General features: G+C 42.5%; 1 protein-coding gene across 5 annotated transcripts in view; it reads right to left on the bottom strand.

Annotated features, from left to right (window-relative positions):
• Window positions 1-14,482, bottom strand: part of CERKL (CERK like autophagy regulator) — a 169,497-nt gene extending 155,015 nt beyond the window's left edge. Inside the window, exon 1 of one of the 5 annotated variants that reach the window (XM_089329053.1) lies at window positions 13,796-14,482. In XM_089329053.1, coding sequence (XP_089185179.1) covers window positions 13,796-14,033 — 238 coding nt within the window. In that variant the 5' untranslated portion in view covers window positions 14,034-14,482. The remainder of the gene's footprint in view (window positions 1-13,795) is intronic. The other 4 variants (XM_089329051.1, XM_070070504.2, XM_070070503.2 and 1 more) reach the window with 4 other exon arrangements.
• Between the last annotated feature and the right edge of the window lie 11,488 nt (window positions 14,483-25,970).

Here is a 25,970-nt window from a genome sequence, read left to right as displayed (position 1 = left end):
GATAGCCCAAGTGCTTGATGCCCTGCACCCACATGGGAGACCCAGGGGAAGCCTCTGGTTCCTGGCTTCAGCCCAGATTCACAGCTGTGGCTATCTTGGGAGTGACCCAGTGGATGGAAATCTTCTCTCTGTAACTCTGCCCCTCAAATCTTTAAAAAAAAAAAAGATGAAAAGACTTAAAATAGATTTATTATATTATCTGCCTATCCCATTTCTGGATATATGGTTTATGTGTGTATGTGTGTATAAATCTTCAGAAAATGAAATCAACTTGTCAAAGAGACACCTGAACTTTCATTCACTGCAGCATTATTCACAACATCCAAGATACAGAATCAATCTAGGCATCTACCGATGGTTGAGTGGAGAAAGAAAATGTGTATGTGTACATACACACATATACCACAGTATTATTCAGCCACAAAAAATGAAATACTGGGGCTGGTGTTGTGGCAAAGTGGGCAAAGTCATAGTCTGAAATGCCAGCATCCCTTATGGGCACTGGTTCCTGTACCAGCTTCTCCACTTTCAATCCATTTCCTTGCTAATGACCTGGGAAAAGCAATGGAAGAAGTGCTTGGGCCCTGCTACCCATGTGGTTGAAGTTCTTGGATTTGGCCTGGCCCAGCACCAGTTGGTGTGGTTACCTAGGGAGTGAACCAGCAGATGGAAGATCTGTCTCTATAACTCTTTCAGATAAATCTTTAAAAAAATGAAGTGTTGACATAGCGCAGAAAAATGGATGGAACAGGAGGTAATTATGTTCAGTGAAGTAAGTTTAGATACAGAAAGACAAATGCCACATGTTCTTTTACATGTGGAAAGTTTTTAGAAGCCAATCTGAATTTACTGAGGTTATTGAGTGAATGATGGAACCCAAGACACTTCTGTAGAATAATTTCAACTGTTCCTTAGCACAGTGGGTGACTATAGTTCATTCACATTAGTGTATTATATGCTGTATAAAGAACTGTGGAAGGGCTAGTAAGCTTCAAACATGAATAGAAATACTAACTGCCAGATTTTATCAGTATACACTGTATACATGTGTTGAAATATTGTACTTTACCCCACAAATATGTTCAAGTGTTATATGTTAACCAAAAATTGAAATAAGCAAAAATATCTAGAACCAGAGATACTAAAAAACCCTGCAAGATATAGGTACCGGCAAAGACTTCTTGGAAAAGACCCCAGAAGCACAGGCAGTCAAAGCCAAAATTAACATTTGGGATTGCATAAAATTGAGAAGTTTCTGTACTGCAAAAGAAACAGTCAGGAAAGTGAAGAGGCAACCAACAGAATGGGAAAAAATATTTGCAAATTATGCAACAGATAAAGGGTTGATAACCAGAATCTACAAAGAGATCAAGAAACTCCACAATAACAAAACAAACAACCCACTTAAGAGATGGGCCAAGGACCTCAATAGACATTTTTCAAAAGAGGAAATCCAAATGGCCAACAGACACATAAAAAAATGTTCAAGATCACTAGCAATCAGGGAAATGCAAATCAAAACCACAATGAGGTTCCACCTCACCCCAGTGAGAATGGCTCACATTCAGAAACCTACCAACAACAGATGCTGGCAAGGATGTGGGGGAAAAGGGACACTAACCCACTGTTGGTGGGATGCAAACTGGTTAAGCCACTATGGAAGTCAGTCTGGAGATTCCTCAGAAACCTGAATATAACTCTACCGTTCGACCCAGCCATCCCACTCCTTGGAATTTACCCAAGGGAAATTTAATTGGCAAACAAACAAGCTGACTGCACCTTAATGCTTACTGCAGCTCATTTCACAATAGCTAAGACTTGGAACCAACCCAAATGCCCATCAACAGTAGACTGGATAAAGAAATTATGGGACTTGTACTCTATAGAGTACTATACAGCAGTCAAAAACAATGAAATCAGGTCATTTGCAACAAAATGGAGGAATCTGGAACACATCATTCTGAGTGAAATAAGCCAGTCCCAGAGGGACAAATATAATATGTTCTCCCTGATTGGTGACAACTAACCTAGCACCAAAGGGGAAACTTGTTGAAATGAAATGGACAGTATGAGAAACAGTGACTTGATCGGCCCTTGCCCTGACTGTTGATGTACAACTTAATACTTTATCCCTTTTAGTATTTTTTTGTTCTACTTAATATATTGGTTGAACTCTGTAATTAACACACAATTATTCTTAGGTGTTTAAACTTAATTGAAAAGTGATCTCTCTTATATTTAAGAGTGGGAATCAGAGAGGGAGGAGATGTACAATTTGGGACATGCTCAAGCTAACTTGCCCCAAATGGTTGAGTTAGAAATGTGCCAAGGGATTCCAATTCAATCCCATCAAGGTATCATGTATCAATGCCATCTCACTAGTCAAAGTGATCAGTTTCAGTTCATAATTGATCACACTGATAGGTCTAAGAGTCAAAGGGATCACATAAATAATACTAGTGTATAGAATCAAAAAGGGAGAGAACGATCCAACATGGGAAGCAGGATACATAGCAGACTCATAGAATGGCAGATGTCCTAAACAGCACTCTGGCCTCAGAATCAGCCCTTAAGGCATTCAGATCTGGCTGAAAAGCCCATGAGAGTATTTTAGGCATGAAAAGCCAAGACCCTCTGGCAAAAAAAAAAGAAAAGAAAAGAAAAGAAAAACCCTAAATGAAAGATCTCTGCAAGTGAGATCCCAGTAGAAAGAACATGCCACCAAAGAAGGGGGTACCTTTCTCTGAAGGGAGGAGAGAACCTCCACTTTGACTATGACCTTGTCTAAATAAGACCGAAGTCAGCAAACTCAAAAGGCTTCCATAGCCTTGGCAACTCATGACTAGAGCCTAGGGAGATTACTGATGCCATAAACAAGAGTGTCAATTTGTTAAGTCAACAACAGGAGTCACTGTGCACTTACTCTTCATGTAGGATCTCTGTCCTTAATGTGTTGTTCAATGTGAATTAATGCTATAACTAGTACTCAAACAGTATTTTACACTCTATGTTCTGTGTGGGTACAAACTGATGAAATCTTTACTTAATATATACTAAACTGATCTTCTGTATATAAAGAGAATTGAAAATGAATCTTGATGTGAGTGGAATGGGAGAGGGAGTGGGAGATGGGAGGGTCGTGGGCGGGAGGGAAGTTATGGGGTGGAAAAGCCATTGTAATCCGTAGCTGTACTTTGGAAAATTATATTTGCTAAATAAAAGTTAAAAAAAGAAATTTGATCCATTGTATTCCATTTAGGGATACATAGCTGTTGAGTGCTAATATTTGCTAGAAACACGGATCACGGATGTCATGGTCTACAATTATAACATATGAGACCTAGTTTTGAAAGGATGTCCTACCCAGGTGTGCACACCTGCATGGAAGGCACAGAAGTGTGTTTTACAGTCAGTTACAAATCAATCTGCTGGTGACTTTAAGCAGAAATTCATAATGGAATTCAGGTAATTAACCCTAGCCAGAAGAAAAACAGAAAATTCAAAGCTGTAGATGTGAGCCCTGCCTCTGGCCTTTTTACCCTTAAGTGTAGGTAGCAAGGGCCCACTGGCATGCACTGTGCAGGCCAAGAAAATCCTCCAGCACTGGGGATTCTAGACTAGTCTAGGTTTGGACTAATTTCTTCAAAATACTCTAAGACCAATCTAAAGAACTGATTTATACACGTTTCCCATTCACCATCTCCAGGACAGTCCTTTGGGCAAGTCTAGCCTGGGCCTCGTCCCCCAAATCTTAGCTAAAGTCTATGGATTATTGAAGAACTGCAATAGATTAAAAGCCATGAAACAGCAGTGTCCAGTAAATACACAGCATGCATCAAGGCAAGAGAATGAGATGTCCTAGCAAAGTAGTCACCACCCAGTGGCAAGCCCAACAGATTGCTTCACCTCAAGGGCTACGTTCTACCAGCTCACTTTTTGTTTTAAAGACTTTTCAGTGGTAGAGTTACAGACAGAGGGAGAGACAGAGAAAGGTCTTTCATCCACTGGTTCACTCTTCAAAAGGCTGCGACAGCTGGAGCTGAGCTGGTCTGAAGCCAGGAGCTTTTTCCCCGATCTCCCACGTGGGTGCAGGACCCACGCATGCAGTGGGTCATCTGCTGCTTTTCCAGGTCATAAGTAGGAATCTGGATTGGATGAGGAGAAGCCAGGACACAAACCAGTGCCCATATGGGATGCCAGCACCACAGGCGGAGGCTCAGCCCACTAGATCACAGTGCCAGCCCACCACCAGCTGACTTTCAGGAAGAGGGAGGATGGGAGAAAGTTATCTAGGTGCAGCTGGGCCAACAGCGGTTTAGGGCAGCAGAGGAACATGTATGAGGATTTTAAGGCAGCAGTGTATTTGATTACTTCAGAAACCAGAGGCATATTTGTGTGTTTGGATCAGGGTAATGGGCGGGGCTGAAATGAGGTTACAAGGGCTAGGGAAGGCACTAAGAATTAGTGCTTTATCCAACAAATATGGAGCATTACTGGATGGATGTAAACAAAACCATGTCCTGCCTTGATTTGTGTCTTGTGTCTCAAAAAGATGACTACTACAGCAGGGTTTCAAAACATGGGCACTATTGATATCTGTGTGTGTGTGTGTGCGCACACGTGTGTATCAGGGACAGGGGATGCCGTTTTGTGCTTTGGAGATTTGGCAGCACTCTTGGCCTCTACTCACGAGATGCCAGTGGTAACCTCTTCCCCATCAGCGAGAACCAGAAATGCCTGTCTCTGGACATATCCGAGCGCTCCTCAGGTGACAGAATACCCTCGGTCTTGCTCTGCCACTTCTAAAAACTCACTCCTCTTTGCCAAAGATGATCAACAAGCTGAAACTCAAAGACCATTCTCTGAGAACTACTCACTCCCTGGTGTCTCCATGATTAGTTTGCTAGAACATACACTTTCCAAAAATTTGATGAACAACCCTCACATGCATGGATTTCTAAGTATTTTTACACTCAAATAGACTTATGTTAATTCAATTTTCTATGAGTTTTTTGAAATACCTTTGTATGTGAAATTTATATTTTAATAAACTTCTGTTTCTTTTTAAAAAATAGTATTTGGGTGGCATGGTTGTGCATAGAGTTAGGACACTGCTTGGGATTCCCATATCCCACATCAGAGTGCCCATGGATGGAATCCCACTTTTGCTTTCAATCCACCTTCCTGCTAATGCACCTAGGAGGCCACAGATGATGGCTCAAGTACTTGTATTTGGTCACCCATCTGAGAACTGGATGGAATTCCTAACTCCTGGCTTTGGCCTGGCCCAGCCCCACCTGTTGCAGGCATTTGGGAGTAAACCAGTATATGGGAGATCTTTCTGTCCCTCCTTCTAGGTCATTCTGCCTTTTAAATAAATACATAAAACTTTAAGAGGTAGGAGTGAGTGGGAAACAGTAAGGCTTGGGGCATACCTTTAGAATTCTGATTTATATAACACTCCACATAGCTTCCTTACTACTCTTTCCCATATTAAGACCAAAATAGTTACTACATATGTATGCACTCCATCCAACATATGCTAAACAAACTGTAGTCTTCATCCCAATTATGTGTCATAACTTACACATATCTAAAAAACAAACTTAAATATTCTGAGAATTTTCTTATGAAATGTAAGCCCAGAAATTCTAAGGAGCAAAAAAAAAAAAGTTGCTTTTTCTTGCAGACATACCAAACGTGTGGGACTCATGAAGGTAGAATGCAGTAGATGAGAATAGTGATACTGCCTAGAGCACTCGAGTGTGACAACAGATTAGACTCCTAAATTAGATGCTAGCAGTATCACAGGAACCAAAGAAGCAGAGTTAAAGACAACTGACAAAGAAATCCAAAAGGTGAAAGCTGAAATTTCCCACTTGATTGGACAATTAGATGGTTGCTGCTAACCTTTGCCCAAGCAGCTTTATCAGAGGGAAGGAACAAAGCCAGGTCTCAGATGGTTGGAGAATAATTAAGAGGTAAACTAATAAGAGCAGTGAGAGTGAAATCAATTTTTCTAGGAGCTTACCAGGGCAAGTGAAAAAAAAAAAAAAAAAAGGACAGCAGCTGGAGCCAGGAGCATACAGGCTGAAGGCTGAGGACACTTAGGATAAAGAAGTCCTGAACACATCACCATGCTTCACTGAAAGATCTGGTAGAGAAGGAAGCTGGAAACTTCAGAGGCTGTAACAAACAAGACCAAGTGCTAGGCGAGACTGAGATGAAATGGACTGGCCTTGAACAGGTGACAACCATCTGTGCTGTGCCCATGGATGGAAGCAAAAGGGGGATGAAGAGGAAAGTCACTGAAATGCAAGAGCTCTACAAACTCTGAAGCTTCAACGGTGATAGTGCTGGGACCATCAAAAATGGCAAGGCATGGGATAGACACATTGTGAACTCAGCAGCAGAGCTCCAATGAAGTATAGAAGCAAGGAAAAGACTTACACTTTCTAACTAAAACCCAAACTCCTTCCTTTCTCTTCAGGCCTCTGTTAAGCATTCTCCTGGAGAGAGCATGCAGCCTAGTGGGCGAGAGGCCTCCTGTGATGCCCACATCCCACATCAGATGTGGGTTCAGTCTCCAGCTCCTGATTCCAGCTTCCTGCTAACGCACATCCTGGGAGGTACTGGTGATAGCTCAGCTAGCTGGGCTCCTGCCACCCATGTAGGAGATCCTGATTGGGTTCCTGGCTCCCAACTTTGGAGACCTAGCCCTTGCACGTATTTGGGGAATGAACCAGAGAACGATAACTCTTGCTCTTTTACTTGATCATGCACTTCTCTTCCTCCTTCCCCCATTTAACAGCAACAAAAAATGGCTTCAGGTTGTTCCTCAACCTAGAGTTTTCTTAGTTCCATCACACTCATTAAATAATATTTTGTGCGAGGCAGTGGATTTAGGCTGAGCACCTGCACTAAGCCCCACAAATGAAACCTTGAATTTAATCACAGTAACTGACTCTTGGCTAGTTGCAGAAGGATCTGTAGCCAGTTGGTGCATTAGGCTATCAACAATCAGCTAGTTAACTAATTAAGCTGTAATTGACTGGTTGGTTGACTAACATGGATGGTTAAATTGTTTTCTATGTCTCACCTCTGATTTTCCTAACAATACTGTGTGATCATGTGGCTGAAATTCTCAGAACCTGCTTTAGTTCTGGAAGCTGCCTGGCTTGAATTTTATTTATTTGCTTTATTCATATGAACTCTATGAAATATAACTGGTCTGAAGAATTTTCCTTCTAATATACCTTTACTGGGTTGAATAGTGTCTTTCAAAAATTAAGCTCCAGGGGCTGGCACTGTGGCATAGCAGTTAAAGCTGTTGCTTATAGTGCTGAAATCCCATATGGGCCCCAGTTCAAGTCCCAGCTACTCCACTTCTGATCCAACTCCCTGCTAATGCCCCTGGGAAAGAAACAGGAGATGGCCCAAGTACTCAGGCCCCTGCATATCTGAGAAAAGCTCCTAGCTCCTGGCTTCAGATTGGCCCAGCTCCAGCCCTTGAAGCCATCTGGGAAGTCACCTAGCACCTAACTGTGCCTTTCAAATTAATAAATACATCTTTTAAAAAAAATCCCACAAAGACAAAAATTAAAGTCCAACTGGAACCTCAGACTAAGACATTATTATGAATAGTCTTTGCAGATGTATTAAAGGTTTTAAGATGACATCATAGAATTTGGATGGATCTTCAATCTATCAACTATTTTCCTTAGATGAAGAGAGGACCATGTAAATACAGAAGCAATTATTATAGCTATGCTGCCACAAACCAAGGAGGGCCCAGATACAGGCAAAGAGGCAAAGAAGGAAGTTTGAGAGGGAGATGGGGCGGGGATTGGGGGGGGGGACCTCTGCAATTTGTGGTCTCTAGGACTTAGAAGAGGTCTCTGTTTTAAGTCACCAATTTTGTGGCGATTTGTAACTGCAGACCTAGGAAACTACTGCAACACCCTAAACCTTCATGAAATCCTATTTTGTTCTATTTCTGGAAGTAGGCAAGGACTCAAACAGGAAATTGGTCCCTTATGAGCAAACCTCTGTCAAGATCGGATGTCACCCTTGCACACACTAACATTTTTAAAAGTCAGGGCTCACATCTTACAGGTGTTTATATCACTCTACTATGCACATATTCATTGTTTAATGTTTGAATTACGAATGCTGGGAAGCATACAATTTTACCCTTTGAAGCCGTATGTCTTTCCTCAAAGATATGATTTTCTTATATGCAAAGGGCCATGTTATAATTAGATATTTCATAGCATCTATTAAATTAACTTAGAATGAGTATAAAATATTTACTTAAAGTAGTCACTGCTAATCAGGTTAATATAGTGATTGAATTAATCTGATTATGGCACTAAAATATTTCTTCCATTAAAATTAAAAAGAACTAGTGCTTTTGTACAATTCAAAGTACTCACCAAAAATGGAACTAACATAAGTTTATTTTGGTGCAAAATTTAGTTATCTGTAGTTTTCATACTCCTCATTCTCCACAAATTTTAAATTTTTACCTCATTTGAGAGCAAGTTACCCTTTCCATCTCTGTCCAAATGCCTGCAATAGCAATGGCTGGGCCAGGCTGAAGCCAGAAGCCCAGACCTCAATCCATGTATCCCACATGGGTGGCAGGGACTCAAGTACTTGAACCTGCACCTGCTGCTGCCTCCCAGGGTCTATAATTAGTAGGAACCTGGAAAGGGGAACAGAGCTTGCAACCCAACCCAGGCACTTTGATATGGAATGTGGGTGTTCCAAATGACATCTTGACTGCTAGGCCAAAAACCCACTCCTCCTCAAATATTTTGAAGACCCCTCAGACTTCTCATCTCGACTTACAAGCTCTCCTTCCAAGCCCAAGTAACATATCCAAGTCACCCTTGAACCCAATAAAAAGAACTGCAATTATTATGGTTATATTCATTTATCCTGGCAGAGAGACCATCAATTAGTTGAAATGGTGGCAGTGATAGCCTCATAAAATGCATAGTGTCTTTGCTAATTACTCAAGATGGAAAATTGAGGACAGATGATGTGGTATTTCATTTCATTAGCGAGAACTAGTACATTTTTAGGTTTACAAACTGGGTGCTCCTGCAGACATCTAAGCTCACGGACTTCTTCCAGCCTTTGCTGGGACAACCAGTCACCTGTCAACCACAGGCATGGCTTTCTCCCACTGCCCTTGCTTCCTACCACACCACGTTTTCCCTTGATGCCGTCCCACCCCATTCTCTGGCCCAATTTCACCGGTCTTTCACGACTCATGTTTAAGCTGAGTCAACATCAAAGAGTAATTCTCACATTTAAATATATCATCTTCTTTCCCTTTTCTCTTAATCAAGGTAAAACATCTCATTTTCTTGTATAAGTGGAAGTGCTTACTAAGGTGCTAGGATTCTGTGCCTACAGGTTTAGAGGCCCAAAGTACCTCGAATTCCTAGTGTTAATTACAAAGAAGTGTTAATGTTTATCTAAAGGAAAGAAAACCCCCTTTACATTTCACTGTTTGCTTTTGTGTATCAGCTTTGCAAGGTTCATTTGTATGACCTCACATTGCACTGTGTCTCATTTTAGTTCTATAGTACTTCAGCTTCACTGTTGGCCAAATGGGCTCTTAGGGCTAATTTTAATTTTATTCATAAATTTCTATACCCATAGTGCAAACTGAAAGATTAAAAGAGGCCAGAGTTGTGGCATAGCTGGTAAAGCCACCACCTGAGTGCCAGCATCCCACATGGGTGCCCGTTTGAGTCCCGGCTGCTGCTCTTCCAGTACACCTCTCTGCTATGGCCTGGGAAAGTAGGAGAGCACCCAAGTCCTTGGGCTCCTGCATTTGCGTAGGAGACCTGGAAGAAGCTCCTAGCTCCCAGCTTTGAGTCGGCACAGCTGCAGCCCTTGAGGCCAACCGGGGAGTAAACCAGACGATAAAGAGCCCTCTCTCTCTGCCTCTCCTTCTCTCTGTGTAACTCTTTCAAATAAATAAATCTTTTTTTTTAACTTTTATTTAATGAATATAGATTTCCAAAGTACAGCTTATGGACTACATTGGCTTCCCCCCCCCCACCATGACTTCCCTCCCACCCGCAACCCTCCCCTTTCCCGCTCTCTCCCCCCTTCCATTCATATCACGATTCATGTTCAATTTTCTATATATATAGAAGATCAGTTTAGTATAGATTAAGTAAAGATTTTAACAGTTTGCACCCACATAGAAACACAAAGTGAAAAACACTGTTTGAGTACTAGTTTTAGCATTAAATCACAATGTACAGCACACTAAGGACAGAGATCCTACATGAGGAGTAAGCGCACAGTGACTCCTGTTGTTGACTTTACAAACTGACACTCCTGTTTATGGCATCAGTAATCTCCCTAGGCTCTAGTCATGAGTTGCCAAGGCTATGGAAGCCTTTTGAGTTCTCCGACTCTTATCTTATTTAGACAAGGTCATAGTCAAAGTGGAAGTTCTCTCCTCCCTTCAGAGAAAGGTACCTCCTTCTTTGAAGACCTGTTCTTCCCACTGGGATCGCACTCACAGAGATCTTTCATTTAGGTTTTGTGTTTTTTTTGGTTTTTTTTGTTTTTGTTTTTGCCAGAGTGTCTTGGCTTTCCACGCCTGAAATATTCTCATGGGCTTTTCAGCCGGATCCGACTGCCTTTAGGGCTGATTCTGAGGCCAGAGTGCTGTTTAGGACATCTGCCATTCTATGAGTCTGCTGTGTATCTCGCTTCCCATGTTGGATCGCTCTCCCCTTTATTTATTCTATCAGTTAGTACTAGCAGGCACTAGACTTGTTTATGTGATCCCTTTGACTCTTAGTCCTTTCATTATGATCAATTGTGAACTGAAATTGATCACTTGGACTAGTGAGATGGCATTGGTACATGCCACCTTGATGGAATTGAATTGGAATTCCCTGGTATGTTTCTAACTCTACCATTTGGGGCAAGTCAGCTTGAGCATGTCCCAGATTGTACATCTCTTCCCTCTCCAAATAAATAAATCTTAAAAACTGAAAACATTTGAAGGGCAGAGTTACAGAAGGAGAGAGAAGGAGAGGCAGAGAGAGAGAGAGAGAGAGAGGAATCTTCCATCCAAAGGTTCACTCCCCAAATGGCCACACTGGCTGGGGCTGGGCCTATCTGAAGCCAGGAGCTTCTTCTGGGTCTCCCACGTGGGTGCAGGGGCCCAAGGACTTGGGCTATCTTCTGCTTTTCCAGTAGAGCAAGTGGGGACTCGAACAGGTTCTCCTATGGGAAGTCATTGCTGTGAGCAGAGGCTTAACCTACTATGCCACTGCACCAGGCTCTGTTTCTTGCACATTGCTTTTTATATTCTATATTAACTATTACACATCAGAGAAAACATGTCTTTTTGGGTCTGGCTTATTTCACTAAGCAAAATGGTCCCCAGTTGCATCCATTGTTGCAAAAGACAGTATTTTCTTCTTTACAGCTAGTAAAGGTGCATATATACCTGATTTCTTAAAAAAAAATTTAAATTTGAGCAACAGGGGCTAGCATTTAGCCTAGTCATTAAATCACCAGTTATGATGCTCACTTCCCATACCAGTGGGTGTGGGTTTGATACCTGGCTCCACTCCAATTCCAGTATCCTGCCAATGCAGACCCTGGGAAGCAGCAGTGATGGCTCAAGTCATTGGAGTCATGTCACCAACATGGGATATCTGAATTGAGTTCCCAAATCCCAGCTCCAGCTCCAGTGAAGTCATAGGCGTTTAGGAAGTGAACCAGTTTTTCTTTGCCTATCTGATATTTTTAAATTGAGAAATATGATATCAAATGGCATTTATCACAATAATTTTAAAGATTATACATTTTGAATATTAATATGTTAAATACATAGAAAAAAATCACTTGTCACATCACAATGAAGAGGATATAATATCAGAAAATATCTCCTAAGACTAAATCTTATAATGCATTATTTTATTATTCTCATAAACTTCAATTATAGGGGCCTAGTAAAAATTGACACAGAGCAGCATTTAGGAATTGCTATGCCACTGTAGTTTTGACATTCCCAAACATTTCAAAATTTTTTTAACTTTTATTTAATAAATAAAATTTCCAAAGTACAGTTTATGGATTACAATGGCTTTTTCCCCTCCATAACTTCCCTCCTGCCCGCAACCCTCTCAACTCCCTCTCCCTCTCCTATTCCATTTGCATCAAGATTCATTTTCAATTATCTTCATATACAGGAGATCAATTTAGTATATACTAAGTAAAGATCAACAGTTTGCAGCCACACAGAAACACAAAGTATAGAGTACTGTTTGAGTACTAGTTATACCGTTAATTCACATAGTACAATACATTAAGGACGGAGATCCTACATGAGGAGTAAGTGCACAGTGATTCCTGTTGTTGACTTAACAAATTGACACTCCTGTTTATGGCATCAGTAATCACCCTAGGCTCTTGTCATGAGTTGCCAAGGCTATGGAAACCTTTTGAGTTCACCACAAATAAGTATTTAAAAAAGGGAAAAAAATTAGAATACTGGGGCCAGCATTGTGGTGCAATAAGTTAAACTGCCACCTGCACATACAGTGCCAATTCCAACCCCCTGCTGATACACCTGGAAAAGCAACAAAAAGGCGGCCCAAGTACTAGGCCCCTTGACACACACACACACACACACACACACACAGGAGCCTGATGCAGTCCCAGGCTCCTGAATTCTGCCTACCTAGCCAAGCCCATTTGGGAAGTCAATCAGCAGATGGAATCAACCTCAATCTCACTCTCTCCCCCTCCCTCCCTCCCATTTACAAATAAACAAATCGAAATAAATAAGACTTATTGTATATCCATAACCCTAGCTTTTAACCAAGGATTCATGAACATACTTCACTTTGGTTTTCAAGTCAATTTAACTTAAGTTTAGTTATGTGGAGTTTGGCAACATAAAGTGAACAGAATTCACATTCATAACCAAGGCCTGGTCTGACTAGTTTCCCTTTGTTAACTTAAACAATGAACTTTGAAACAATGATCCTTTCTATTCTGTAGGAAATTATCTTGATCCTCATGAGTGGAGGGCGATTTTAATTTTCATAAATTTGCATTTAGCTTAAGGAGGCTGTGTACCAGACTCAAGCACTAAGATGTGCAATAGTTTTGTACGCAACAACCCTACGATACTGTAACTAGAAATTTAAGCTAATAAAAAGCCAGTGGAAGCAAACCACATGGCGTAACTACTAGAAAATTGCGATCCAATATTCTGGAGTCACCATTGAAAGTCTAAAGTTTCTAAACAGTTTGGATTCTAGACAACAGAGAGGAATGTGAGCTGGAAAGCCCCGGAGATCCCGGAGCACTAGGGTTGGATTTTCAGAAGCCAGTGGAAAGAGGACTGGAGGCAGAACCCACGTGCAGGCATACTCTGTCCCTGGGGGATCCACTCAGCCCACCAGCAAAGCTGATGGCGTACAACTTCAGCCGGGAGGGGTAGAGGAGGAGACACTCCCACGTTTCTAAGTCAACTGCCCTCCTGGGTCCAGTTTGTGGGGTTCCCCCCACCTCGACTTTAAACACAGGCAGACTGTGAAGTTTGTCGAGGAGTGACCCGAGAGCAGGGAGCCTGGCGGGACCGGGCACCTCGCGGATTGGCGCGGTCGCCAAGGAGGCGGCGGCGTCCTCGCTCGCGGAGTCTCCCGGACGGTGGCGAAGCCCGGGGAGCGGGTACAGAGCGTGGAGAGGGAAGCAGCCCCGGGGGAGGAGAAAGCGCCGGGACCCCAGCACTCACCCGCTGGGCGCTCGGGCTGAATGGGCCGCCACCTCAGGGTCCTCTCGCTCAGCACCACGTCGCAGCTGTCCCTCCCAATCTCGAAGATGCCCCGCAGCAGAGTCTGCTCGGCCGCCGCCTCCGTCTGCCACGGACACTCTAAATACGCCGGGGGCTCAGCGGCCGCCTGTGGGGGCGCCTCTTCCTCCAGGCCGCCCTCCAGGGCGCTCACCCGGCTCCGGCGCGTCCCCCGGAGCATGGGGAGCCTCTGACTGGGCCCAAGCCACGGGTAGGCAGAAGACTTTGGAGGACAAGGTGGAGGCCGCAGCAGCCACAACTCGGGCTGCGTCCGGCGCTGCCACAGCAACGCCGCGCGGGGCAGAGTCCCAAGAGGGAGGCGGGGCTGGCAGGGCAGTCCTTGTGACCTAGTCCCGCACCTTGGCCACAGCCTCGCGCCCCCGCCACTCACTGCGTGAGAGACCCAAGTCCGTGCAGAAGGAGGAGTGAGTGGCACCCACTGCCTGGTCTCTCCTATTCCCGTAGGTTTCCGCGCAGGGCGTTACCCCGAGTTGCACAAACACGTGGTTCTCAGACTTTAACTCACAAACCGTCCCCGGGTCGTTTTTGTTGAAGAGGTCCGAAGGGAACCCAAAAGACTTGCCATCAGGAAGCTACCAGGGGGTGCCAGTGTCCGTGGGAGATGAACACGCTCTGTGATGCCAGGGCGGAAGCCGGTGTTGTCCCGCTTCCTTTCCAAGGGGCTCTCAGGAAGAGCAGAGCGACTCCGCTTGCATGCCTAACCTGCGAGTTGACCTCTAGGCAACAGAGAGAGACTGGGCCCTCACCTCGCAAAACCACCCAGAAGGTTCTGTTTGCACACCTTCACAAGTGACAAGCTCAGTATTAAAGCAGAGTGCCTCTGAGTATGTGGGACCTTACTTTTCCAGAGCTGGCCCTCCAAGGTCTTGTTCTCCTCTGGCTACTGTGGCAAAGCAGCATTACCTGCAGAAACAGAACCCTGGGGCCTTCACCTTCACGGTCTCTTGATTTAACTGTTTGCTAATTTGGAAAAGGGAAAATCTGGAGACAGGGGCTCCAAGCAGGGTAATCATACAGGGAGCTGACATCTTGTGAAGGGACACAGGGAGAGTGTGAGGGTTTGGGAAGAAGAGCAGAGTGGAAGGCAAAGAAGAAGGCTTTTTATCAGGTGATGAAAATTACATTGAGTGATCCCTTTGACTCTTAGACCTATCAGTGTGATCAATTGTGAACTGAAATTGATCACTTGGACTAGTGAGATGGCATTGGTACATGCCACTTTGATGGGATTGTATTGGGATCCCCTGGCATGATTCTAACTCCACCATTTGGGGCAAGTCAGCTTGAGCATGTCCCAAATTGTACATCTCCTCCCTCTCTTATTCCCACTCTTATATTTAACAGGGATCAATTTTCAGTTAAAATTTAAACACCTGAGAATAACTGTGTGTCAATTACAGAGTTCAACCAATAGTACCAGAACAAAACAAAGAGAAAATACTGAAATGGATAAAGTATTACATTGTACATCAACCGTCAGGACAAGAGCTGATCAAGTCACTGTTTCTCAGAGTGTCCATTTCACTTCATAAGGTTTCCCTTTTGCTGCTCAGTTAGTTGTCGCCGATCAGGGAGAACATATTATATTTGTCCCTTTGGGACTGGCTTATTTCACTCAGAATGATGTGTTCCAGATTCCTCCATCTTGTTACAAATGACCGGATTTCATTGTTTTTGACTGCTGTATAGTACTCTATAGAGTACATGTCCCATAATTTCTTTATCCAGTCTACTGTTGATGGGCATTTGGGTTGGTTCCAGGTCTTAGCTATTGTGAAATGAGCTGCAGTAAGCATTAAGGTGCAGACAGCTTTTTTGTTTGCCAATTTCATTTCCTTTAGGTAAATTCCAAGGAGTGGGATGGCTGGGTTGAATGGTGGGGTTATATTCAGGTTTCTGAGCAATCTCCAGACTGACTTCCATAGTGGCTTAACCAGTTTGCATTCCCACCAACAGTGGGTTAGTGTCCCTTTTTCCCCACATCCTCGCCAGCATCTGTTGTTGGTAGATTTCTGCATGTGAGCCATTCTCACCGGGGTGAGGTGAAACCTCATTGTGGTTTTGATTTGCATTTCCCTGATTGCTAGTGATCTTGAACATTTTTTTATGTGTCTGTTGGCCATTTGGATTTCCTCTTTTGAAAAATGTCTATTGAGGTCCTTGGCCCATCTCTTAAGTGGGTTGTTTGTTTTGATGTTGTGGAGTTTCTTGATTTCTTTGTAGATTCTGGTTATCAACCCTTTATCTGTCTCACTAGTCCAAGTGATCAATTTCAGTTCACAATTGATCACACTGATAGGTCTAAGAGTCAAAGGGATCACACAAACAAGTCTAGTGTCTTCTAATACTAGCTGATAGAATCAAAAAGGGAGAGAACGATCCATCATGGGAAGCGGGATACACAGTAGACTCATAGAATGGCAGATGTCCTAAATAGCACTCTGGCCTCAGAATCAGCCCTTAAGGCATGCGGATATGGCAGAAGAGCCCATGAGAGTATTTTAGGCATGGAAAGCCAAGATACCCTGGGGAAAAAAAAAGAAGAAGACCTAAATGGAAGATCTCTGCGAGTGAGATCTCAGTGGAAAGAACAGGGCCATCAAAGAAGGAGGTACCTTTCTCTGAAGGGAGGAGAGAACTTCCACTTTGACTATGACCCTGTCAGAATATGATCGAAGTCGGCAAACTCAAAAGGCTTCCATAGCCTTGGAAACTCATGACTAGAGCCTAGGGAGATTACTGACGCCATAAACAAGAGTGTCAAATTGTTAAGTCTACAACAGGAGTCACTGTGTACTTACTTCTCATGTGGGATCTGTCCTTAGTGTGTTGTCCCATTGAAGTAATGCTATAACTAGTACTGAAACAGTATTTTTACACTTTGTGTTTTTGTGTGGGTGCAAACTGATGAAATCTCTCCTTAATATATACTGAATTGATCTTCTGTATAATATAAAGATAATTGAAAATGAAAAAAAAGAAAATTACATTGAGAAAAAGTGAAGAGTGGGGGAGTTAAAGAGAAAATGAAATGCTGAGAGTTTTGACCCTGGTTTCAGTGTGCTGACACCATAGCAGTTCCGTCAGGTGGGCAGCCAGTTACTCTGTTCTCACCTCTGATGACAGCACCGAGTCAGGCTCCTACACTTGCCTGGCTCAGACTGTTTGCAAGCCTAGCCAAATCCCTTTCAGACACATAGCACCTGCGTGCCAGTTAACCTGGGAGTCTTATTGTTTAATGCTCAAAAAACAAATACTCAAGCTTCGAGGGGAAGCAAAGAAGTGCTCTGATTTGATCCGATCGATCGCAGAGAGCTGTTTCTTGGAGGGCATGCGCAGCTGCTGCTGAACCCCATGAAGGCTTCAGGTGGCCACGCTCAGCAGTCATCAGTAGGAGAAGGATGGTGCCCTTGGCAGAATGAGTTGCAGTTCTGGAGTCAGCATCTTGTATTCACAGCTGTTGGGCAGTCAACACAATTAGAGCTCGCTGGCATTTTAAAGGCTTACTGAAAGCCAGAGCAAATAGGCTAAGGCAATGGCTACTTCTTAAGACCTTTACAGAGCAGCAACTTGCCATTTTTCAAGCCGCAGTCAGGCCAAGCAGTCAAAAACCTGGGCCTTGAATCGTCTTGAGGATGGAAGTAATAAGGATTGTGTTCCCCTCTCCATCTCTTATGAGTTGTCCTCATACACAACTGCCTACCTGAAATGTCCTCCTGACTGTGCAGTAAGTATTGAAACACACCTGAAACCAAACACATGATTTTCTTTCACAATGCTACTCCTCCCAGAATGTGACAAAATGAGCAAATAGCATCATCAAAGCCCTTGCTATCATGTTGTCTACTTTGTCTCATGCTTCATTGGCAATCCACTGGCAAAACCTGTGTAAGCATTCTACAGAGCATGCTCCTTAGGCCTGCCCTCATCCCAGCCCATGCCTCTGCACTTGTCCACTAGAAAATGGAAATCCCTTTGCTTTCCAGTTCCTGTGTACTGGTACCTCCAACCTAGGGTCTCTTTTCCACCTAGTAGTTGCATTACTCCTTCAAAAAGAAACCCAATAACTTCCCAACACTCTTTGAATACAGTCAAAATTCTTATCAAATCTACAGAACCATACATAATCTGATCCCTGACTACCTCTGCAAGGTCACCTAATATGTTCTCCCTTGCACATAAACAAGAGCTTTCTTAGTAGTTCTCAGACACACTTCTAGTCCCTTCTTAGAGAATTTACCTTGCTGCTCCCTCTGGTAGAATGCTTCTCCCTCCCCACAGCCAAGCTGATGGTTCACATTGCTCACTTTTCTCTTTAAAGATCACCTCCTCAAGGAGACCACCCCTGTGGTCGATGTTTGCCACAGCAGCTTGGGAAACCCCAATCCCATATCAGAGTGCCTTGTTCTACTTTCCTACCAATGCACATCAGGGAAGGCTTCAGGTGATGTCTCAAGTAGTTGGGTCTCTGGCACCCACATGCAAGTCAGTCTCCGATTTCACCACAAGGAATACAGGTCTCTCTCTCTCTCTCTCTCTCTCTCTCTCTCTCTCTCTCTCCCCCCCTCTCTCTCTCTTTCCTTCTCAAAATGAAAATAAGCAAATAAAAAATTCTTAAGCACCCCCCCATAATTTGCCATTCTGTAACCTTGCTACATATATCCTGTATGAGTTTCCTAAAGCTGTTGGAACCAATTAGCATAAATTTACTGGTTTAAGATAAAACAAATATAACATCTCACTTCTGAAGATCAAAAATCCAAAATCAGCTTTACCAGTCTAAAATCAAGGCGTTAGTGAACTGCATTCCTTCTCTGTGGTATAATTACTTTCCTTGCCTTCACCAGCCCCTGAAGGTTCATGGTATTTCCTTGCTCCTGGCCCCTTCTTCCATCTCCAAAGCCAGCAGGGTAGCATTTTCTCTCGTCTGTGCTTCTGTCCTTACATCTTCTTTTTCTTTCACTTTGACCTTGTTCTTTCTCTCTTATAAGGACCCTTGTGATTATATTCAGCCTGCTGAGATGCCCGTTAATGTAGTTTCATTCTGGAGATAGAGACAAGAACATCTTCAGGTTGTAATTAATTTCTCAAATATGCTTTTTTATAAGATTGATTATTATCATATTATGTATTTACTTTTTTGTTTATTATGTAGCTCCCCCACTAAATGTGTTAATTCAGTTAGTGACCACAATGGAATATAAGAAACACTGAACAAATGTTATGTAGTTCGTTGTTGCTATTGTTGTGATAAAACCTTGATGGCAGGGCATTTATTTTATTCACCAAGGAATTCCCCACATCTAGCACAGTCCCTAGTACATAGTAAGTGCTCAGTGAATATCTGAAAGAATGAAATCCTTCAGCATTTACCTGTAACAATGATGCCAAGGAATCTTAGTAACCTTTCTCCCCTAGTTTTTGGAGATCAGCTGTCCCATTTATATAATGCTTAGTGCACAGATGCTACTTTCAAAAAGACATCCTGAAAGGTGTTCTCCCTGCTAAGGCTGAAGTTTGGGTATTTATTTCTAGAGGTTTAAACAGTCAAAGTCCTAGTTTAAACAGTTACATAGTCACTTTATGTTTTGAAGAGGTTTGGTTAACCTAGAAACAGAGTCTCCATCCTTTGTTCTTGACTTCTGAGACTAAGCATAACATTGTTTGTATTAAGTATGACATGAAAACAAACACCCAAGCTTCCAGAAGAATCAAAGAAAATCCCAGGAATCCCAAGCAACGTGACAGCCAGCAGAAGTTGGGGCAGGCTTCTCAGAGCCACAGATGGAAGCAGATGAGTCCACAGCCGACAGAGACAGCCAGACCCTCTGCAGGGGTGTGTGTGATGGGGATAGGAGGGACTAAGATGTCTAATTCCAGTTAGAACCAATGGCCAAGGATCTGAGTTTTGGTCAGTGCATAAACAATACTGTGTCCCTCCCTTTGATCTCCCAAAGTCTCTGTAGTTTTAAAGTGTGAAGTTTGTGTGACAAATGAGTGAGTGCTGTCAAATTACTATCAGTATGGTTCTTTCTGGAACTCCGGGATATATAATACTTCATATTACAAATCACTGAAAGTACAATAAAATCCAAACCCTCACCATCCCCTGTGAGACTCCTTGTGACCCGATTCCCATTCACCTGCTTGAACCCCATCTACCATTGTTCTTCCACTTAGACTATTTGTATGCCCTACCACCTTGGCCTTCTCTCTGTTCTTCAAATAAGCCAAGTTCACTTTCACTTTGCTGTTGCAGCTTCCTTTGTTGGAATATTTTCATCTTGGCAAGGCTTTGCATGAAACCCATGTCAACTTCACCCCAGCTCCTCAGAAGGCCTTCTCTGTCCAGCCAATCCAAAGTTGTTGTTTACTTAATAGTATTTCTTCATTGTTCTGTCTACTATGTGAATGTGTAGTTGATTTATTAGTTTATTTCTGTCCCTTTTCCAATCAGATGACCTAATCTGCTGATTTTTGGTTCTATGTCTTGTGCCAGAAAATAGAGCTTTTTAATATAACAGATGTTCAATAAATGTGTTTAATCCAAGAGTAAATGAACATTTTACTATGTCTCATGGGCAAGAATAAAAGAAAGATTCATTACAACAGGCCATATCTATTTTCTGCATGGCAAGATATATTTGAGTTAAGTGACTTTTAGTCATGTCCACCTCTTAGTCATTTCTGATGCTAAATGGGCACATTATCATTGTGGGAGAGAACTGACTGCTTTGCTCTCACGCTGAGCGGAGATTTGGTCACAATGTCACTGCTACTCTGGCTCCTGCTGCCTAAAAAGGTAGAGGGCCATATGTCTCTAAAATAATGACAGGAAAAAAAATAGGACAAATCCTAGAATCCCACCAAGTCAGAATATCAAATTTTCTGCGCATGCCAGTTTTTTATACTCAGATTGAAACTCTGTTCAAAATGAATTGCTCAGCTGTGTTCTAGGACACATCTCACCCAGTGTGACCTCTCGCATCTCTGTAAAGATGTGATAAAAAGTAACCCAAGAGAGAAGAGGAGGCTCCCTTTCCTTTCCTTCAGGTTTTTAAAGTCTCTCTTTACCTATGTTCTGATAATCATAAGCTTACAGCAAAATATTTGAAACACCAGGAAGAGTCTGAAATATTTTCAGGGTAACTGCTAGCAATGCTGCATTGTAGCATCTCAAGTGAGGTATAACACACCTGAAATAGGCACGCGAAATAGTAAGAAATATATCCTCATTTACTATGTTGTATGCACATGTAGTTTCTATTGTAGCTATGGGAGAAAATTAGAGGAGGCAACATCCCTTCTCACTACTAAAAACAGTGCCATTTCTAAGACTTCTTTCCCATAGACATCAGAGTGATTAACACCAGACTTTAATCTTTGACTTTTACTTCCTTATCTGTCAACATTTGGGGCCACTTTAGTGTCTGTATTCTGCAACCTACACAAATAACAGTGGTTTTAGAATAAGATTTTATTTCTCATACACAAGAGCTCCAGGGGCCAGTGTTTGGCACAGTGTTAAGAAAGCACTTGGAGCACCTGCATCCTGGATCAGAGTGTGTGGTTCAAGTCCTGCCTCTTCTTTTCTGATTCAGCTTCCTGTTAATGCACACACTGGGAGGCAGCAATGATGGCTTGGGTTCCTGCCACCCACATGGGAAACCCAAACTGAGTTCAGGACTCCTGACTCTCCTGACTTCGCTTGGCCAGTCCTGGCTGTTGCAGATATTTGAGCAAAGAGTCTGCAAGATGGAAGATCTCTGTCTATCTCTCTGTGTCTCTATCTAGAAGAATAAAGATAATATTCTTAAAAAAAAAAAAAAAAGGTCCAGGCAGGCTGTTCCTGGATTGGTTCATCTCCTATGATGTCAGTAAGAAATAAAGGACTTTGCAACTTTCTACTTCACTACACCCAGGTACCAGGTAACAAGGACTCCACTGGTGCTCCCAGTTGGTAGCAGGGGTGATAAGGATGACATGCTTATCCCTGGAATGATGAACAGCAAGAATGGTTGGGACAAAGGAAGTTTTCCCTTGGGCAGTTTTTTAACCAGGGAAGAAAGTGTTTCCCAAAATCTGCCCAGGAGATTTCCTCTCAGGACCCACTGATTAGAATTAGGCATTTTGGGCCAGTGCCGCGGCTCAATAGGCTAATCCTCCGCTTTGCGGCGCCAGCACACCGGGTTCTAGACCCAGTCGGGGCGCCAGATTCTGTCCCGGTTGCCCCTCTTCCAGGCCAGCTCTCTGCTGTGGTCAGAAGTGCAGTGGAGGATGGCCCAAGTGCTTGGGCCCTGCACCCCATGGGAGACCAGGAGAAGCGCGGTGCGCCAGCCACAGCGCGCTGGCCGCGGCGGCCATTGGAGGGTGAACCAACTGCAAAGGAAGACCTTTCTCTCTGTCTCTCTCTCTCACTGTCCACTCTGCCTGTCAAAAATAATAATAATAATAAATAAAAAATTTAAAAAAAGAATTAGGCATTTTTCCTGTATTCTCACTTCCACAAAGGATGGGAGGGGTATTTCCAACTTCTAGGTAGGATGTGAGAACTGAGTGACTATTGTGAAGCAACTAAAATTGCCATATTGTCGGTTTCTGTCCTATGTAATTTATCTGTAATTGTGCAACAAGCAATTTCCAAACTTATTGATTTAAAGCAACATTCATTTATTATTTTTTTTATTTTGTGAGTTGATTGAATTCAGCTGGATAGTTCTGTGCCAAGAGGTGTCAACTAAATGCACCTGCATTTGACTGAAAGCTACACTGAGGCTAAAATGCACAGAAGAGCTTCATTCTCGTGTCTGGCATCTCAGCGAGGGTGGCTGGACAAGGTGGAGACTAACAGGTCCTCATCATTCAATCATCCAGAGAGCTTTTTAAAAATAACCTAATTCTTTTTGTTTGTTTGTTTCTGAATCTTTTTTTTAACTTTTATTTAATGAATATAAATTTCCAAAGTACAGCTTATGGATTACAATGGCTTCCCCCCATAACGTCCCTCCCACCCGCAACCCTCCCTTTTCCAGCTCCCTCTCCCCTTCCATTCACATCAAGATTCATTTTCAATTCTCTTTATATACAGAAGATCAGTTTAGCATACATTAAGTAAAGATTTCAACAATTTGCACCCACATAGAAACACAAAGTGAAAAATACTGTTTGAGTACTAGTTATAGCATTAAATCACAATGTACAGCACATTAAGGACAGAGATCCTACATGAGGAGTAAGTGCACAGTGACTCCTGTTGTTGACTTAACAAATTGACATTCTTGTTTATGGCATCAGTAATCACCCTAGGCTCTTGTCATGAGTTTCCAAGGCTATGGAAGCCTTTTGAATTCACCGACACTCTGTCAAAAAAAAAAAATGACCTAAATGAAAGATCTCTGCGAGTGAGATCCCTCCCAGTGGATAGAACAGGTCATCAAAGAAGGAGGTACCTTTCTCTGAAGGGAGGAGGGAACTTCCACTCTGACTATGACCTTGTCTAAAAATAACCTAATTTCAAGAGAGCTAAAGCAAAACCTGCAAGACTTTTTAGGACCTCAGTCTGGAACTGCCATAGCATCATTTCCGCCTCTTACTATTTGCTGTAGCAAGTCACAAGGGGAAAAGGAAATGAAACCCACCACTTGATGGGAGATGCAGCAGTCACAATAAAAGGAGGCGAAGGAATTGTTGACATCTTGCAGATGGGCTAACAAAACGTACCTTTTGGGTATGGCTATCAGTGGCTAGCATCTCCCTCAATTTCCCTTTCAATACCCCAAGTTCTCATCCATTTGTGCTTATAGATGTGACTTTTTTGGCAAGCCCCTCTTATTCTGGGAACATGTAAATTATAAATACAAGAGTACTCCAAAAGTTCATGGAAACCGGGGTTGAAATAATAAGTTCATTGTAGTGTAAATAAAAGCTTTTGGATCCAAGCATGGTTATTTGATAATTTAAATTTTCTATGAACTTCTTGATGACCCTTCTTACAAGTTACCTTCTTATACATCTAGCATACAGAGATAGGGAGAGGATAATCATGAGAATTGCTGCCATTAAAAGAGTAAAAAACAGAAAGGATATCACAATCATTGGTCCATAACAATTCTGAAATTCAGGAAGACACATGTTGTCAACCACCAGTCCCTGAGAAAGGAAAATACTACTCACTGTGAGTGGTTCCCTAACTCTCAGCAGCTCTTGGTTCCACCTTGTGGGTTTTTGCTTCTGCCTGCAATATTATCCCTTTTTTCAGCAAGAAATGACCCCTGTTTCCAGCTGAGTAGCTTTTCCAACCTTCCTTCTATTGGTTATAATGGGGCCCAGAGGCTTCTAATTTTGAACTGCTTACATTCTAAGTAAAACGTGAAAGAGTTGCAACTGCTTTAGAAACTTTGTGATCTTTCTTTAGGTGTTTTATATATACATATATATACACATAATATATATGTATATAGAACATAAAATGCAGCATACTGATACAATATAAAATATGTTTTTGTTCTTTTCTCTAGATTTTGGCCAGAGTTCCTAAAAACACTTGCAACTTCCTAAGTAATAAAAGCACAATTAGCATCTCTCCTTATAAAACTTGGCTTTTGTCCCTGGATCCTGAAATAGCCTCAAGGAGATAAAGTGAAAGGAGCATTTTCAGTAACACATTTCCAGCCCTTTTCTGTTAATGAGATGGCTTTGGGAAAGATCTCAAGGATAGGAGGGGGTTGGTTGCCAAAGGAATAACTTATTATGAGTGGGTTGGAACTTTTAGCCTCACACCATGCCTTGGGAAGGAAGAGGAGCTGGAGGTTGAACTAGTCACCAGTGGTCAGGGGTTTAACCAATTAAGTCTACCTGTTGATGTCTCCATTAAAAAAAATTTTTTTAAAAAGAGAGAAGAAAAAACTAAAGGAAGGAGTTAGTAGTGCTTCTGGCTGGGGGGCATATGGAGTTGCTGGAAGTCTGGGGGACCAAATAGGTCATGGAAACACCATCCTCCTCTCCATTCCCTATCCTATGAGTCTCTCCCATTGGCTATTACACAGATGGGTCAGTTATAATAAAAACAGTAAACATGAGTAACTGTTTGCCTGAGTTTTGTGAGCCATCCAGAGTACCCCATCAAGGAGTGGCTTCCTCTGATATACAGCTGGTCCATCTAAACTACATGAGATTAGACTTCTTCTGAAGTTGGGGACAGCCTTTGGTTCTAAGCCATTGACTTTGGGGTTCACTGCACTGCCTCTGGAAAGTGTCAGAATAAAATTTAATTGTAGAGCAGCCAGTTGGTGTCCACCAAAAATTGGAAAACTGGTTGGTATGGAGGAAATTTCTTCACATTTGATGTCCGGATTCTATCAGTGCACAGAGAACTAATGGGATTTTTAAAACATAATATATATGCTACCTGTGATATAGGTAAATGTGTGTATAGACTATCATTTCATACAAAAGCCATTTTTGCAAAATCTATTTGAGATTGCTCCCTCTTTATTTTGGGACCAAGTCAGCTTGTTGTGGTGCATGCTCCTAGTATTTTTAGAAGCCTCTTTGTCCAGGTAAGCTGTGTATTCTAGCAGCACCCTGTACTGGAACTTGACCTGAGGGCATATTTAATGGGAAGGCACTCTACTTTCCTCTGTGCTTTGAGGCCATTTCTTGCTTTTAAAATACTTTTTTCCAGACAGGAGCCCTCTACAGTTTCTCTAAATTATGCTTGCTCATCACTTTCTTACAAAAGCCAAACTTCTACAGCTAAAAAAAGCCTATTAGCACTTAGAATATTCTGCCAAAAATCTCCTTAGCCCGATCCACAAGCTAGCTCATGAGTTATTTTTGCTATCTCCAAGGTTACTGCAGAATTATTTGGGACCATCTTTGTCCACCTGCCAGATAGAATCACTCTGCTTTCCTGGCCTCCACCATTTACCAGTTCACTTTCTTTCTGATCAGCACACTCATCTCTTTTCTCCAAATTCCTTAAAATATCACATCTATCTAAGGTTCTCTCTGTAAAGATTGAGTCATTGAGCAATGGCTACTAAAGTTGATAGGCTGAGGCTACTACCAATTACTATAGTATCATGGCCTCTCAACT

The sequence above is a fragment of the Oryctolagus cuniculus genome, chromosome 3 (assembly GCF_051225735.1).
Source record: "Oryctolagus cuniculus isolate XC-2025 breed Fujian yellow rabbit chromosome 3, ASM5122573v1, whole genome shotgun sequence".
Classification (NCBI taxonomy): Eukaryota; Metazoa; Chordata; class Mammalia; order Lagomorpha; family Leporidae; genus Oryctolagus; species Oryctolagus cuniculus.
Note: the sequence above shows the minus strand (reverse complement) of the source record. Positions and strands in the feature narration are given on the sequence as shown.